Here is a 16,513-nt window from a genome sequence, read left to right as displayed (position 1 = left end):
TTAACTTTAATGCCCTAGTTGTGCTGTGGATTGGAAAGCAATAAATGAAGTTATTCAACCCTATTATTTCTGAATGGATACGAGTATAATGCAGCTTACAAAGAATGTTCTAACACACTGTAACAAGATACACGCGCACACATATATATTAATAGTTTTGGAAGCTCTAAAGCTTTTCACACCTTACCTGCTGGCAAATACTTCAGCTGATTATTGGCCAATCGAAGGTGGCGTAAAGATCTCAGGCGGCCAATCTCTGGGCACACGATTTCAAGAGCATTGTCACTCAAGTCCAGAAACTGCAGTTTAACCAATGAGCCAATGGCTTCAACAAGAAAAAGAAAGAAAGAAGATCTTAGGGAATGAAAGGGTTCTTGTCCAATTTCTCATTCTTTGATAGTGAAGAAGCTTTTATAGAGCAAAACTATGTCACAGCTGTGTTGTCGAAGGCTTTCATGGCCAGGATCACAGGGTTGTTGTATGTCTTTCGGGCTATGTGGCCATGTTCCAGAAGCATTCTCTCCTGACATTTCGCCCACATCTATGGCAGGCATCCTCAGAGGTTGTGAGGTCACAGCTGATTATTAACCGCATGTTCTCATGTATAAGTTGATCTTATGCATAAGTCAAGGGCAGGTTTGCGAGTGAATATTATCCATTCTGGTGTGAGCCCTGGAAAAGTCGAGGATTATTCTGTGGCAAAAGGAAAGCACCAATGCTGCCTTGGAACCAGCCATCTCTAGCTATCACCGCTGCTATTTATCTGCCCAAGCTTTCAAAAAGGTCAGAAGCAGTGCCTTTTGGGAAAGTAGAGAGGGACAATGCTTCTTTTAGGTTCTCATGGGATGGACTAAGCTCTTGCCTTTGCCACCCTACCCAGAGAAGGGAATAGCCCCTTTTCCATAATAGATGAAGTACAGTACCTGTGGATAAGTCTATTTAGTTTTGGGAGGTTGATTTTTTTGACTAAAATGTTTAGACTTACACATGATCTTACAGCAGTGGTTCTCAATCTGTAGGTTCCTAGGTGTTCTGGCCTACAACTCCCAGAAATCCCAGCCAGTTTAGCAGCTGTTAGGATTTCTGGGAGTTGAAGGCAAAAACATCTAGGGACCCACATGTTGAGAACCACTGTCATATAGGAAATTAGTACACTGGAAGATTATTAAAAGCAATAGACATTGGGAGAAACAAATGTCATAATTTTTTTCAACCATCATTCTGATTTCAATTCTATCTTGAATTTGGGCATATCACGCTACTTTACTCTGAAGAACAGGAAAGATGGGCATCAACAGAAAGCCAATCAGATTCAATTTTAGAGATCTAGATCAAATTGCAATTCATCCAGAATAGTTGTTGGGTACCACTAGGCAATCAATCCTTTTAAAAAGTCAGATTAAAACACGTCATGCAAGGTTCATGTTGTTTACTTATATGTTAGGCTTAAAATAAGGAAGAAGCACTTCAACAAAACCAAGGTTGCTGGGAAAATAAATCAATATTAGTTTTAAAAACCATGCATCAAATAGCAGCTAAAACTGGCCAGTGCCTTGGAAAGAACAACTAGTTCAATGATAAATGCTATTTCAGCTTTTTAAAAATGCTTTTATTAGAGGCAAAGCACACAGGGTTCGGACATTTTCATTTGTGGAACTACACTGCATATTTTGCAAACCCAGCCATAATTCCTTCCTCTCATGTTAATTACAGAAACTGGCTACTTGGAACCTAGTAAAGCACTTACCTTCAGGTATAACAACAATATTATTTGAATGGAGATACCTGGGAAAAGAGAAGAAGATAATGAGTTGTTACCTTCAAGAGATCACAAATAAAGCCAGTTGTCAGAATTGTGGAGGAAAAAACATGAGAGTAAAAAACAAAGTGATGTTTTTTCACTTTAGAGCTCATATGGTAAACTGTGGCTAACAGTTTTGTTGTTATTTTTATCATTGTTGTTACTGTTATCATAGATTCAGAGAAGGCCAACAGGGCCTTTCTGTAAGATAAACCATTACAGTAGAGTCTCATTTATCCAACATTCGCTTATCCAACATTCTGGATTATCCAATGCATTTTTGTAGTCAATGTTTTCAATACATCGTGATAGTTTGGTGCTAAATTCGTAAATACAGTAATTACTACGTAGCATTACTGCGTATTGAACTACTTTTTCTGTCAAATTTGTTGTATAACATGATGTTTTGGTGCTTAATTTGTAAAATCATAACCTAATTTGGTGTTTAAGAGGCTTTTCCTTAATCCCTCCTTATTATCCAAGATATTCGCTTATCCAAGCTTCTGCTGGCCCGTTTAGCTTGGATAAGTGAGACTCTACTGTACTTAGAGAGATCACAGCACTTCTTTATTCAGATGTTTTCAAAGAGAGACTGGGCAGCAATCTAGAAGGGAAGCTCTAGTTGGAGTTCCTGCACTGAGCAGGGCTCAATGGCCTATGCGTCCCCTTCCAACACTACAGAATCTATATTCTGCAATAAGTATACAAATACTTTTACAAAAGTCAGAAAATAGACTTCATAAAATTCTATTGCCAAGATTTATAAGCATTCACCATTAATCAAACGTTTATTTCATGGAAAATCCAGACAAGTCAAAACAGAATGTGAAGAGATACTTGATTCTACACCCAAAGGCTCAGGTTTAAAAGATGGATGTAAAATCTAAACCACAATCATGACATTGTTTCTAATTTTATAATTCCTTTTAGGAATTTTTTTTTGGAAAAGCCATTTTTGTACTGTAAATGGTCCAGCAACGTGAGTCTTCCAGTCAGCTTATTGCAATGACTGAAGTATTCAGAGTGTCATGTGATAATTACCACCATTACTACAGAGCTGTCTATACCTAATATAATATTTAGCCATATAAGATGTCAATATAACTAGTGAACTACAATGTAGTGATAATGAAAAACAGTTGAAATGTGTAGTTCTGTACTAATATTTTCCCAAAGGACTAACAGCTTGAACTCTACAGCCTGGATGATTACAATAGCATTAATCTTAACCTTAACATTAGACTTGCTAACTAGTTTATTCCCTTCCACGTGGCTTGTGCCTCAATTGGGTTTAATTATCTGATAAGCATTAAAAAGTTTATAGTATGATGCAAAGAGTATTACAATTCTTCCTGGATTAAGACCTAAGCATCTACAGTTCAGTAAAAGACACAAGAAAGAGGGTTGGGGGCATGACATAATTAAGATGAGAGGATTTACTATCTATTAAACAAGCTCCCTCTGGTTTTCAGAGCATCTAAAAATTATCCACACCAAGAAAAACACATTAATTTCAGGAAGAAGTTCCTTATGGCCTCATCACATTATCTTTTTTTTTTAAAGTGCCTAATGGCAAAACGTGAAGCGCAACACAAAAGCTGTATTTGAGCCTCATTATAAAGGAGAACTCCCACCAGGCAAGATGAGGCAAGACTGTTTTCTGAGCAAGTTAGATTGCAGTGGCCCATAAGTATTATTAACGGCACAGTAGATTCACAAACGAATAAGGTTGGTCTCTAGGGGCCAGCATCGGGAAAAGAAGAAGCTGAGACCACACTTCTTGATGATCTTTGGTCTGCTAACATAGCCCAACATGTCTCATTCTGTAAAATTCAAGTTATCTTTATTCAGGCACATGTTTGGAATTGTACAGAGGATGTATGTGACCAAATGCAATCCTGGATATAGCTACAACTAGAAATGTTAAGGCTGAAGAGGGGGAAAACAGGAGTGGAAGAGGTTCCTTGTTTATTTTTGGAAAGGTATTTTTCTCACAGCACAAATGACATATTTACTTGCATCATAGTATTTCAGCAGGTTTTACAAGAGGAAGCTTCTTTTAAATAACAGGGAACACTACTGTATCATCTTTTAGCAAATGTATGGAATATAAATGATGCGATGCCAAACATTTCCACTACCTGTGATTATATGACTTCTTTCTCTCTATTTTTTTTTAACAAATGACCTAGCTGCTGCAGAATGAAGTTAGTCACAGAGCAAGTGCTTGACATGGTGGTGCCTCCAAGCTGTCACTTAGGTTCATAACCGCTGTGCTGAAGTGCAGGAGAAGGCAGCGCGAGCAAAATTAGGTCATGGAAAAGCACACCAAAATGGCTATGGCTAAACAGGCCAGCTCTTCAGCAAGGAGGAACAAGTATTAGAGCTCACAAAACTGCTCTAAAGACACCTGTCTACAAACACTCAGCACCTTTCCCTGCCCCTACAATATACTCTTAATTTAATGTCTCATTGCAAACACCAAACATTAAAAACACTTACAATTCCACAAGGTTTGGAAGCTTCTGAGCAAGGTCTTCTGGCTAAAAGAGAAAGATTTGGTTTAGTTTCATAAATAAACACTCCACAGGTAATTAGTAAACCCGCTTTGCATATTTAAGAATGGGCCAAGATTTAACTCTGAGGTCAATATCAAAATCAGTAAATCTGCAAGGATTTTAGGAGTCTTAGTAGACTCTAAACTGAATGTGAATCAATAGTATGCTCTGGAAACTTAAAAAGCCAATGCAATTCTAGGCTGCATCAACAGAATGTAATGGGATCTATATCAACTTAACTCTGTGTCAAAATTAAAATCAGGATGTAAAACGTATTTAAAATCTATCCCACTAACTCATATGACATTGATAGGACAGTACACAAAATAGCTAACATACTTGCACAGAAGCCCCACTATATTCTTTAGTATGTAATATATTAGAAATGTCTTTTGAAAGCCCAAGTCACCTTCCAATGGTTCAAAACAATTAAATAAAGGTCTTTGATTTACATAATTCAATCATATCAGCTACTTGAACAACTACACTCCGTTTTAATCACTATTATAAGGTCATATATTAAGGTTTCATGAGTGTGGACTTAATCTATAATTGATTTGCTAGTATACAATTTGGTTGGATTTACACCATCAAACTAATATGGCTACTGTTTGGAAACATCTGAGAATTTCAAACTCTGAATTCTAGATGCTCAGAACTGGAAGACGGCCAAGTTTAATTTCTGCGCTCCTCAAGCACAGAAAATACATGACAGTACACGGCTTCTTTCTGCCTAGTTCTTCACATTGAAAAAAGGTCAAGGAAGAAGAAACACCAAATTCAATTTTAACAATCAACTACAGATGGTTTAAGGATTGGTATTTGGCAAATAAGGTGTCTACAGTCTTTTAGACTAGGCTTTCTGGCCAACATTCTCTGCTGTTTTCCAGCATATACTTCTTAGAGCACAGGCATAGCCAGAAGTGAGATCATGACTCTTCTGCTTGCTTTGTATGAGGCAGATATGCTGCAGAAATCCTGAGCTTTGGTTTCCACCTACTGGGGACTTTATGCCAAGCACTTCAATTTCCCACCTCAAAGTATTTGTGTACTATTTGTGTCATCTGACCTCCTTGTTATTGGAGTCAAAAATTTAAAAAAACATTTGCAAATGGATACAAATGTACAAGTGCCAAACAGAAAACAAGCCCCAATTTAGTTAACTTTTTGCAACAACTGTTGTCTCAATAGTAATAAAGGACACCTGACCTGCTTGTTATTGGATTCAAAGATATTTAAAATAAATAACATTTGCAAATAGATACAAATGTACACGTCCCAAAGAGAAAACAAGGATCGCCTGAGTTACTTTTGCAGCAACTGTCATCTTGATGGTAACGAAGGACACCTACGAGTTCCTCAACTCTACACCAATAGCAAATACACTCTGGATATTGTTTTAAAGCATATCTTTTCTTTCATTTTTTTACAATATTCAGTAATGCCAACATGACAGATGGTCTTGATGAGCAATCCTTTCATGTATTTCTTTGGTCCCAGGATTTGCACATCTCAGAGAAGCAACAAACAGAGGCCACGTTCTATATGGTAGTCCAGCATTGAAATGTTACTTTTCCCGCTGTATACACATTGCTACAAAAGACAATAGTGTAAAAGTGAATATATATGTTTGTGTGCACTTGATCCTTTGCCCCCTTTGAACAGGACCTTCAGCAGGAGTTGTACGTAAGTAGGAGGGCAGATAACATGCTATGCAGGCGATTTTTATGCCATTCTGACCAAGGTTAACAGTAGGAATGGGCTGGGAAGTCCTGAAGGGCTATGGAGAAACTGAGCAAAAGTGCAATTTTATTTCAGACAAATCCTGTTTAAAACTAGGAAGATGTCACTAAAAGAGTCACAGAACCAGTCGAAAGGACCTCATAAAAAGCTATCAAGTCCAAGCAGATCTTCAGGTAATGTATCCCAGGCAAAGAAAAAGAACACTGTGAAAGATAACACATTCAAAACACAGGCCAAATCCCGTATTGGCAGGTGTTAAGAAAAAGGAAAATAATTAGCTATTACCATAATAATATCCCCACACACACATACACACCTGTTACTGTTTCCTACAGAGGTAAAAAGCATCAAACTCAAAGACTGCATCCTCCATACCAATCTGACAAATCACAAGTATCTTACTAGTTACACAAAAAGAGTCATACCAAGGTGGTCAGTGAATTTCTTTTCATATAGAGCCGTTCCAGGTACTGAAGGCCTTCATCTTTTAGCAGCTCTAAAGGAAAATGATGCAGGTTCCGGTAGTTCAAGAATAAGTTCTTGTGCCTTTCGAGCTTTGCCTCTGTTATTGTTTTACAAAGCTCTGATGCCATGGCAGGTATCGGCAGAGCCACCATATTAGGGCTCTAGATGTTACAGAAGATCTTCATTTCTAAAAAGAGAAATGGAGGAGCGATGATTAAACAGTAATGCTCATAACATGCTATTTTCAAAAAGCATCGTTCTTTTAAGCCACACTTATTATGGGTATTGTACATTATTTCAAAACTCTGTTTGCTAAAACATTCCAAGTGGAAATTCAAATTAAATGACTACTCTTGAAATACCTCAAGGACTGTCACAGAAAGGGGAAAGTTAATATATTGTTGGTCCCTACATAATCCATAGGGAGAACCAGATAAGCAATTATTATTACTGGATTTTTTCCCCAAGATGCCATCGATTATGCTGGCCAACACACATTTTTGTGCCTCAATTGTTTCGGAATATAGTTGACACGCTGATTTCAAAAATGGCATCAGTTTTCCCCTATTAGCTCTAGTTTTTGAGATATACAGGCCATATACCATATACCAGTTGCTATCTGCTCTCCCATAAAGAATCACGATAACCATATCTAAGAAAATAGAGCAGATGTGGTCTGTCCAGTGCAATTTTCTCAATCAGTGCTCCAAATAACCCCAGGAACAGGCCCAAAAAACCAAGACACCAAGAAATAATAATTATAACACACACTCTAATTTCATCCCCACCAACCCAATAAATATATATATATCATCAAGATTCTGTCACACCCAATTTTTACAGATGTTTATATGGTGAAAGGATGCATTCAGAATCAAGGAAATACAGTATCACTGTATAATAATAATATAATCCTCTCATTATATGCACTTCATTTTTATATGGTAAGATATTATCCTTATTATTTCCCATCTCCAGCCATAAGGAGAAGCAGGTAAGAAATAATATAATCATCTCATAATATGCATTGCATTTTTACACTGTAAGATATTATTATTATTATTATTAGATAGCATATTTAATGTTATTTTCAGTCTCCAACCATAAGAAGTTGATAAGAAACAATAATATAATCATCTCATTATATGCATTGCATTTTTATATTTCAATATATAATTATTATTATTATAATTATTTGATAGCATATTTAATGTTATTTTCCATCTCCAGCCATAAGGAGAAGTTGGTAAGAAAATAATAATATCTTATGATATAAAAATACAATGCATATAATGAGATTATTATATTATTATTTATTACCTGCTTCTCCTTATGGCTGGAGATGGGAAATAATAAGGATAATAATATCCCATGATATAAAAATGCAATACATATAATGAGATGATTATATCATTATTTATTACCTGCTTCTCCTTATGGCAGGAGATGGAAAATAGCAACATTAAATATGCTATCAGATAATATTAAAATAATAATAATAATAATATAATCATCTCATTATATGCATTGCATTGTTATATCATATTATTGTTAAAATTACTATATTATTATTATTATTATTATTATTATTTATTACCTGCTTCTTCTTATGGCTGGAAATGGGAAAAGGAACATTAATATATGCTATTGGATAATAATAATAATAATAATAATGTTAATATTGACTACCCCTGGTCCTTGTATAATCATGCCGATTATACTACAGCAACTGATTCCGCCAAGTATTGTTTACACAGCTGTTTTATATTCTTACATTTTATTGAATGTGTGTTTTTAACTGTTTTATCATTTATTAACTATGCTTTTATTTTAACCTATGTTTTTAGCTTTGATGGATTGTTTGTATTTGGTCTATGAGCATTTTGTCCCATATGCAAGCCGCCCCAGTCCCGCTTGGGAGATGGTGGCAGGGTAGAAGAATATAGACATTATTATTATTACTATTATAATTAAACACGAATCAAGGAACATGAAAGACACTGCAGACTAGCTCAACCAGAGAAGTCAGCCATAGCAGAGCACTTGATGGACACAGAATATTATTTGAGAACACAGAAATGCTGGGCCACTCTATCAACTATCATGTCAGACTACAGAGAAGCCACTGAAATCCACAAGCATGTGGACAATTTCAACAGAAAGGAGGAAACCATGAACATGAACAAAATCTGGCTACCAGTATTAAAAACTCTAAAATCAGGACAGTAAATAAAGAGCAACATTCAGAAAACAGGGGGATTCCAGGCATGAAACAATCAGGGCCAGCTAACACCTACCAACAGAGGGTTCCCCCAGAGAGGAAGCAGCCAGGCTTTGAAGCTTCAAGGCCATTCAATACTAATCAAGGTGGTATTTTATATCATAAAATATATTGTTGTTATTGTTATTATTATTATTATTGTTATTATTACCTGCTTTCCTCCGCGGAAGCCGACTTTCGTCTCAACCAGCTGAGGGAGTAAAAGGGGCCGGACCCGGAAACCGCCGCCAACATCAACATCCGGTGAACGGCGCGCTCTGATTAGACGAGGCGGCCCCCACGCAAGTTATCGCGAGACTTCAGGCTCTTTTTTAAAACAGGCTGGAGAGACTCTCACGCGAGTGGGCGGAGCTGAGAGAATGCGGGGGGCGTGGTTTCTGGTTACAGCGCTCCGCCTTCTTATCTGCATAAAAATTGCTCTCCCTTTGGAAGGGGGCGTGGCGTAATGAGGTGGGGGAAAGAGGGCGTGGCTTATCCTGTCCCTGCCCTTTCATTGGCTGTTTGCCGCACTATTCGGGTCCTGTTCTGCATAAACACAGAAGGACTGGAAGGAAAGGAGGTGGGGCTTATCCTGCTCCTCTTCGCTCATAGGTTGGTTTTGTTTTTCAGCTTGCTCTCCTATTGGCTCCCCTGCTGTATAAATAAACAAGGCAGAAACTACTTTCCTTCATTTCTGTCTAGTGTCTTCAGTGTGAGCGTGGAAGTTGCTTGAAGAGACTGAGTGCCTGTACATCAGCCATGGGCAAACTTGGGCCCTCCAGGTGTTTTGGACTTCAACTCCCACAATTCCTAACAGCCTACCGGCTGTTAGGAATTGTGGGAGTTGCAGTCCAAAACACCTGGAGGGCCCAAGTTTGCCCATGCCTTAGCTATAGCATAAAAACATATATCATCAGGTCCCAAAACCAGAGCCATGGATGCCACAATATGGCTAATAGTACAGTTACTATGGAATTAAAGAGGCAAAGTCCTACAACATCTCAGGCTCAAACTTTCATTTTGAGTATGGTATGACTTACTGGAAAAGATAGTGATGGGACATTGCTTCGATTAAGGAATCACTGGGTTGCTGTGAATTTTTCGGGCTGTCTGGCCAAAATGTTCTAGCAGCATTCTCTCCTGACTTTTTGCCTGCATCTGTGGCTAAGGGAGATATCATCTGGAGTTTGATGTCATCTGTACGCAGATGACATTCAACTCTATCACTCCTTTTCACCTGCTACTAAGGAGGCTGTTCGATCCTTTGCAGGAACAATAAATGTACCTATATACATATCTATATATATAAAAGAGTGATGAAATCAGGGCACCGGACAAAACAACAAAACTACAGGCCCCCCAACCTCGAAATTTGACAACACAACCCATCATCCACGGCTCTAGGTTGATGCAATAAAAAGAAAAGAAAAATAAAGTCTTAATTAGAGGGAGAGGAATAATTGCTTTTATCCAATTGCTGCCAGTTAGAAGGCTAAGCTCCTCCAACTTGGTCTCCTAGCAACCCAATAAAAAATAATTAAAACACTAAAAAATAATTAAAAACACTAAAAAAATTAATACAATAAAATACTATAATAACAGAAAATAACTAAAAATAATACAAGAAAATAATAAAATATAATAAATAAAAAGATAACTTACAATAAAATTAATTAAAAATACAAATAACGTCAAATAAAAATCACACAACAATTTTTAACCAATACCACCACCACTTTGCCACAGCAACGCGTGGCCGGGCACAGCTAGTATATATATATATATATATATATATATATATATATATATATATATATACACACATACATATATACAGTAGAGTCTCACTTATCCAACACTCGCTTATCCAACATTCTGGATTATCCAACGCATTTTGTAATTGCTAAATTCGTAAATACAGTAATTACTACATAGCATTACTGCATATTGAACTATTTTTTCTGTCAAATTTGTTGTATAACATGATGTTTTTGTGTTTAATTTGTAAAATAATCTAATTTGATGTTTAATAGGCTTCTCCTTAATCCCTCCTTATTATCCAACATATTTGCTTATCCAACATTCTGCCGGCCCGTTTATGTTGGATAAGTGAGACTCTACTGTATATATAAAATATAATTTATAATATTATAATATATTGTATATGCATATAATATTTATAATATTATTTTGTAATACAATATAATACTAACAATACATTCTAATAATGTTAATTATATACTATATATTACATGTAATATAAGTCCCCTTCGGGGTGAGAAGGGTGGCATATAAATGCAATAAATAAATAAATAAATAAATAATAGTTTTCCTTCGTTTTCTTTTTTCCCCTATGGTAAATTGTTTACCAGGGCCCATGGTGGCACAGTGTGTTAAAGCTCTGAGCTGCTGAACTTGCAGACCAAAAGGTCCCAGGTTCAAATCCCGGGAGCGGAGTGAGCACCCGCTGTTGCTCCAGCTTCTGCCAACCTAGCAGTTCAAAAACATGCAAATGTGAGTAGATCAATAGGTACTGCTCTGGCGGGAAGGTAAGGGTGCTCCATGCAGTCATGCCGGCCACATGACTTTGGAGGTGTCTATGGACAATGCCGGCTCTTCGGCTTAGAAATGGAGATGAGCACCAGCCCCCAGAGTCGATCACGACTTGACTTAACATCAGGGGAAACCTTTAACTTTACTAAATTGTTTAGATTGCACTTTATTCTTTCCCAAAATGAGAAGTTTGCAAAACTCTGCCCTGACCAGCAGGTGGTGCTGTGGCACATGAAATGGATGTGCAGAATAAGGCTTCAAGGTGGAGTTCTTTGAAAACTAAAGGAATAGCATATGATGGGCGTGTAGACCTGCCACAGAAGATGGGATTTTTAGTTTGCAAATTCCCTACAATTGCATAGTATTAAGCGGGGTCAAACTGCATTAATTCTGCAGTGTAGATGCCTCATTAGATTCAGATCCACTCTGTTACTTAGAAGTAGATTCGTTAACCATAGTAAGAAATATGGGTCTGCTCATACTTCCAAATAAAAATATGCCTGACCAAACTATAATATGCAGTAGTTGATATACTTGCAAAGTTATGCACTTTCCTGGAAACCCTTTTGCATTGTTTCTGATGCTTTGTTTAATAGTAATATTATAATAGTAACTTTATTCTTATATCCTGCCCCATCTCCCCAAAGCGACTTTCTTTCAAGAGTTGAGGAGGCCCCTTCTACACTGCCATATAAAATCCAGATTGTCTGCTTTGAACTGGATTATATGGCACTGTAGACTCATATAATCCAGTTCAAAGCAGATAATGAGGTTTATCTGCTTTGATAATTTGGATTATATGACAGTGTAGAAGTTTTTAAAGTAGAACGGTAGTTGAAAACTGAACCAAACATTAGGGTAAAGGTTTCCGGGCCATGGTGAAGGCTGGTTAGCAGCCAGCTGCAATAAATCACTCTGACCAAGAGGTCATGAATTCGAGGCCAGCCCTTGTCGGGGTGAGCACCCGACAATAGCCCCTGCTTGTTGCTGACGTAAGCAACCTGAAAGATAGTTGCATCTATCAAGTAGGAAATTTAGGTACCACGTATACGTGGGGAGGCTAATTTACGACACCATAAAAATCATCCAGCTGCCGTTGGAATAAGGAAGTGCCCTCGCTGTGGATGATGAAGCAGCTGCTCCCCCTGTGGCCGGAATCAAGCATACCCTTGGAATATAAATACTGTGAATAAATAAAAACACATAAATTAATTAATTCTAGCCATGCCCGACTCTGGAAATTGGTGCTCATTTCCATTTCTAAGCCAAAGAGCCAGCGTTGTCTGTAGACACCTCCAAGGTCATGTGGCCGGCATGACTGCATGGAACGCTGTTACCTTCCCGCCAGAGTGGTACATATTGCTCTACTCACATTTGCATGTTTTTAAACTGATGCGTTGGCAGAAGCTGGGGCTAACAGCGGGAGCTCACTCCACTTCCTGGATTCGAACCACCGATCTTTCGGCCAGCACGTTCAGCAGCTCAGCAGTTTAATACGCTGCACCACTGAGGGCGAACCAAACATTACATATGAACTTTTTGTCAGTCTCATTGGCACTGAAGCCATTGTTTTAAAAACTGTACTCATTCCTTGCAAATTTGAGAGGAATGAGTACATAATAAAAACAGAGGGTTTTTTTATTTCAATACAGTAGAGTCACACTTATCCAACATAAAAGGGCCGGCAGAACGTTGGATAAGTGGATATGTTGGATAATAAGGAGGGGTTAAGGAAAAGCCTATTAAACATCAAATTAGGTTATGATTTTACAAATTAAGCACCAAAACATCATGTTATACAACAAATTTGACAGAAAAAGTAGTTCAATACGCAGTAATGCTATGTAGTAATTACTGTATTTACGAATTTAGCACCAAAATATATATTGAAAACATTGACTACAAAAATGCGTTGGATAATCCAGAACGTTGGATAAGCGAGTGTTGGATAAGTGAGACTCTACTGTATATTGTTGGATGGATAGAGTTACATTCCTAAAGGAAGCTATGGCTGCAATACAACTTACTTCTGGAACAAAATTGCATTCCAAGGCCCTGGTCGACGTCCAGTTATCTATATATATAAAAGGGTAATGAAATTTCGGCCTAGGACAAAACAACAAAACTACACATCCCAGAAACACTAAATGTGGCAGCACAACCCCTCATCCATGCCTCTACGTTCATACAACAAAAAGAAAAGAAAAATAAAGTCCTAATTAGAGGGAGAGGAATAATTGTTTTTATCCAGTTGCTGCCAGTTAGAAGGCTAAGCTCCATCCACTTGGTCTCCTAGCAACCCACTGAGCCCAGGGGAGAGGCAGAATTGGACCTCACTTAGGCCTCTTTCACACTGCCTATAAAATACAGATTATCTGATTTGAACTGGATTATATGGCAGTGTAGACTCAAGGCCCTTCCACACAGCTATATAACCCATTTATAATCTAAGATTATCTGTTTTGAACTGGATTATCTGGACTCCACACTGCCATATAATCCACTTCAGTGTGCATTTTATACAGCTGTGTAGAAGGGGCCTCATATAATCCAGTTCTAAGCAGAAAATATAAGATTATAAATATAATATGTAATAAATACTGTGATATAATAATACAGAACAATATAATCTCTAAAATCAGGACAGTAAATAAAGAGCAACACTCTGAAAGCATAAGCCACAGCAACGCGTGGCCGGGCAAAGCTAGTTTCCAACTAAAGTTTGTTACAGTAAGGAAATAATCCCGGAGTGGAAAGCACAGCTGCTGTCAAACTCTGTGCGAACATTTTTTTTTCCGTAGCAGAGGAGAGGAGGAAAAACCCACATCTTTGTTTACAGATTTTACATAAATGATCGTCAACCAGGATCCCACGCGGGATGGAGACCGGGCTCGAGGGTTCTGCAGTGTAAACCTTTAAAGGGCAGTTGCAAAGCGGAGATGGGTCTGGGCAGCCTTGTTAGGAATTGTTTGGCTCTCCGCAGTGCCTTTTCGCAGGCCATGCCTTTTCAAGGTTGTGCGCTTTTCAAAATATTCCAAAGTGAACTCCGCATGCCACCCAGCAACACTGGAAAGACCTTTATTTAGCCACTCTTTCCGAACAGAGTTTGTACAAGATATAACAGAGTCTAAGAGCAAGGCGGAGAGTATTCCACAATTCAACATCTTCTTCGGAAAGTGTACATCAGTCCACATTTCCTTCCTGGGATGAGTCTCTCCAGCTGGGACCCAGAAGAGTGATCATCACCTTTATCTTTAATTCCAAACTTCTATTGTATAGTTCTTTCCACCCAAAGAAAATTTACCTGGCACTATAGGGGAGCTAGAGGTGCATCTATACTGTGGAGTTAAAGCAGTTTGATACAACTTTAACTGCTCAGTATTATGGAATCCTGGGAGTTATAGTTTCACAAAGTTTTATCTTTAACCCTAAACTTCAATATCGAGCTGGGGTGCATCTACATTGTAGGGTTAATGCACATTGACACCACTTTAACTGCTCGGTATTATGGAATCCTGGGAGTTATAGTTTCACAAAGTTTTATCTTTAACCCTAAACTTCAATATCGAGCTGGGGTGCATCTACATTATAGGGTTAATGCACATTGACACCACTTTAACTGCTCGGTATTATGGAATCCTGGGAGTTATAGTTTCACAAAGTTTTATCTTTAACCCTAAATTTCAATATCGAGCTGGGGTGCATCTACATTGTAGGGTTAATGCACATTGACACCACTTTAACTGCTCGGTATTATGGAATCCTGGGAGTTATAGTTTCACAAAGTTTTATCTTTAACCCTAAACTTCAATATCGAGCTGGGGTGCATCTACATTATAGGGTTAATGCACATTGACACCACTTTAACTGCTCGGTATTATGGAATCCTGGGAGTTATAGTTTCACAAAGTTTTATCTTTAACCCTAAATTTCAATATCGAGCTGGGGTGCATCTACATTGTAGGGTTAATGCACATTGACACCACTTTAACTGCTCGGTATTATGGAATCCTGGGAGTTATAGTTTCACAAAGTTTTATCTTTAACCCTAAACTTCAATATCGAGCTGGGGTGCATCTACATTGTAAGGTTAATGCACATTGACACCACTTTAACTGCTTGGTATTATGGAATCCTGGGAATTATAGTTTCACAAAGTTTTATCTTTAACTCTAAACTTCAATAGGGGGACTAGGGGTGCATCTACATTATAGAGTTAATGAACTCTGACACTACTTTAACTGTCATGGCTCAGAACTATGAAATCATGAGAGTTGTAGTTTCACAAGGTTTTATCTTTAACCCTAAACTTCCATAGGGGACTAAGGGTGCATCTAGAGCAGTGGTTCTCAACCTGTGGGTCTCCAGATGTTTTGGTCTTCAACTCCCAGAAATCTTAACAGCTGATAAACTGGCTGGGATTTCTGGGAGTTGTAGACCAAAACACCTGGGGACCCACAGGTTGAGAACCACTGCTCTAGAGTTAATGTTATTAATATTTAGCCATTATTTATCCAAGATTACATCATGGATAGGAAAAAATAATATTTCAGTGGATACTCCAGGGGGAAATGGGAATGGCAATGGGGAAAATGGATAGCCAAGACAAAGGCCAACATAAAATATAAGGAATTAAACCAGACTATCCTTACAACCCAACAGACAAAATGAAAGATAAAGGAAATGTATGACCGTTCCTGAAGCAAGGGGGAATTAGTGGAAAAGGCATGGAAACAATAGGGACGAGGGCAGATACATAGCAAATTTTTAAATCTCTTTTTTGTTAAATTGTTCAAATATATGTATCGTAAAAGTCACCTAGGTTATCTTCTAAACTTCCTCATGAAGAAAAGTGGTTAAGTTATACTCTACTTGTTTGTCCCAAATTAAAAAAAACATACACAAAAAAGTATGGCTATTCCAACGTAGTCCTATTTTAAGTGCTGGACTGACCGGTCAGTTGTTTTGAACAGGGACACTGCACGTACTCTACAAGATGTGTTAATTGTCCTTGCCTGGGTCCTTCGGATACGAAATTAACCTGCGACCTTTCAAGAAGCTCCAGGACAACAGATGCGAGTTCCTTAAATGAAACTGCCCCAAGGAAGAGGCTCAGGCTCACTTTGTATGAGC

The 16,513-nt window shown here is 37.9% G+C and overlaps 1 protein-coding gene across 2 annotated transcripts in view; it reads right to left on the bottom strand.

Moving 5' to 3' along the window:
- Positions 1-9,138, bottom strand: part of lrrc28 (leucine rich repeat containing 28) — a 36,553-nt gene extending 27,415 nt beyond the window's left edge. For both annotated transcript variants that reach the window (XR_010000874.1, XM_062962978.1), the window contains exons 1-5: positions 9,000-9,138; positions 6,528-6,754; positions 4,304-4,344; positions 1,748-1,785; positions 188-325 (exon numbers count right to left, since the gene is read on the bottom strand). Coding sequence is in view for 1 of the 2 variants with exons in the window: in XM_062962978.1 (XP_062819048.1) it covers positions 188-325; positions 1,748-1,785; positions 4,304-4,344; positions 6,528-6,719 (409 nt within the window). In the remaining variant the exon portion in view is untranslated. The remainder of the gene's footprint in view (positions 1-187; positions 326-1,747; positions 1,786-4,303; positions 4,345-6,527; positions 6,755-8,999) is intronic.
- Positions 9,139-16,513: the final 7,375 nt, after the last annotated feature.

The sequence above is a fragment of the Anolis carolinensis genome, unplaced genomic scaffold, assembly GCF_035594765.1.
Source record: "Anolis carolinensis isolate JA03-04 unplaced genomic scaffold, rAnoCar3.1.pri scaffold_11, whole genome shotgun sequence".
NCBI lineage: Eukaryota > Metazoa > Chordata > Lepidosauria > Squamata > Dactyloidae > Anolis > Anolis carolinensis.
Note: the sequence above shows the minus strand (reverse complement) of the source record. Positions and strands in the feature narration are given on the sequence as shown.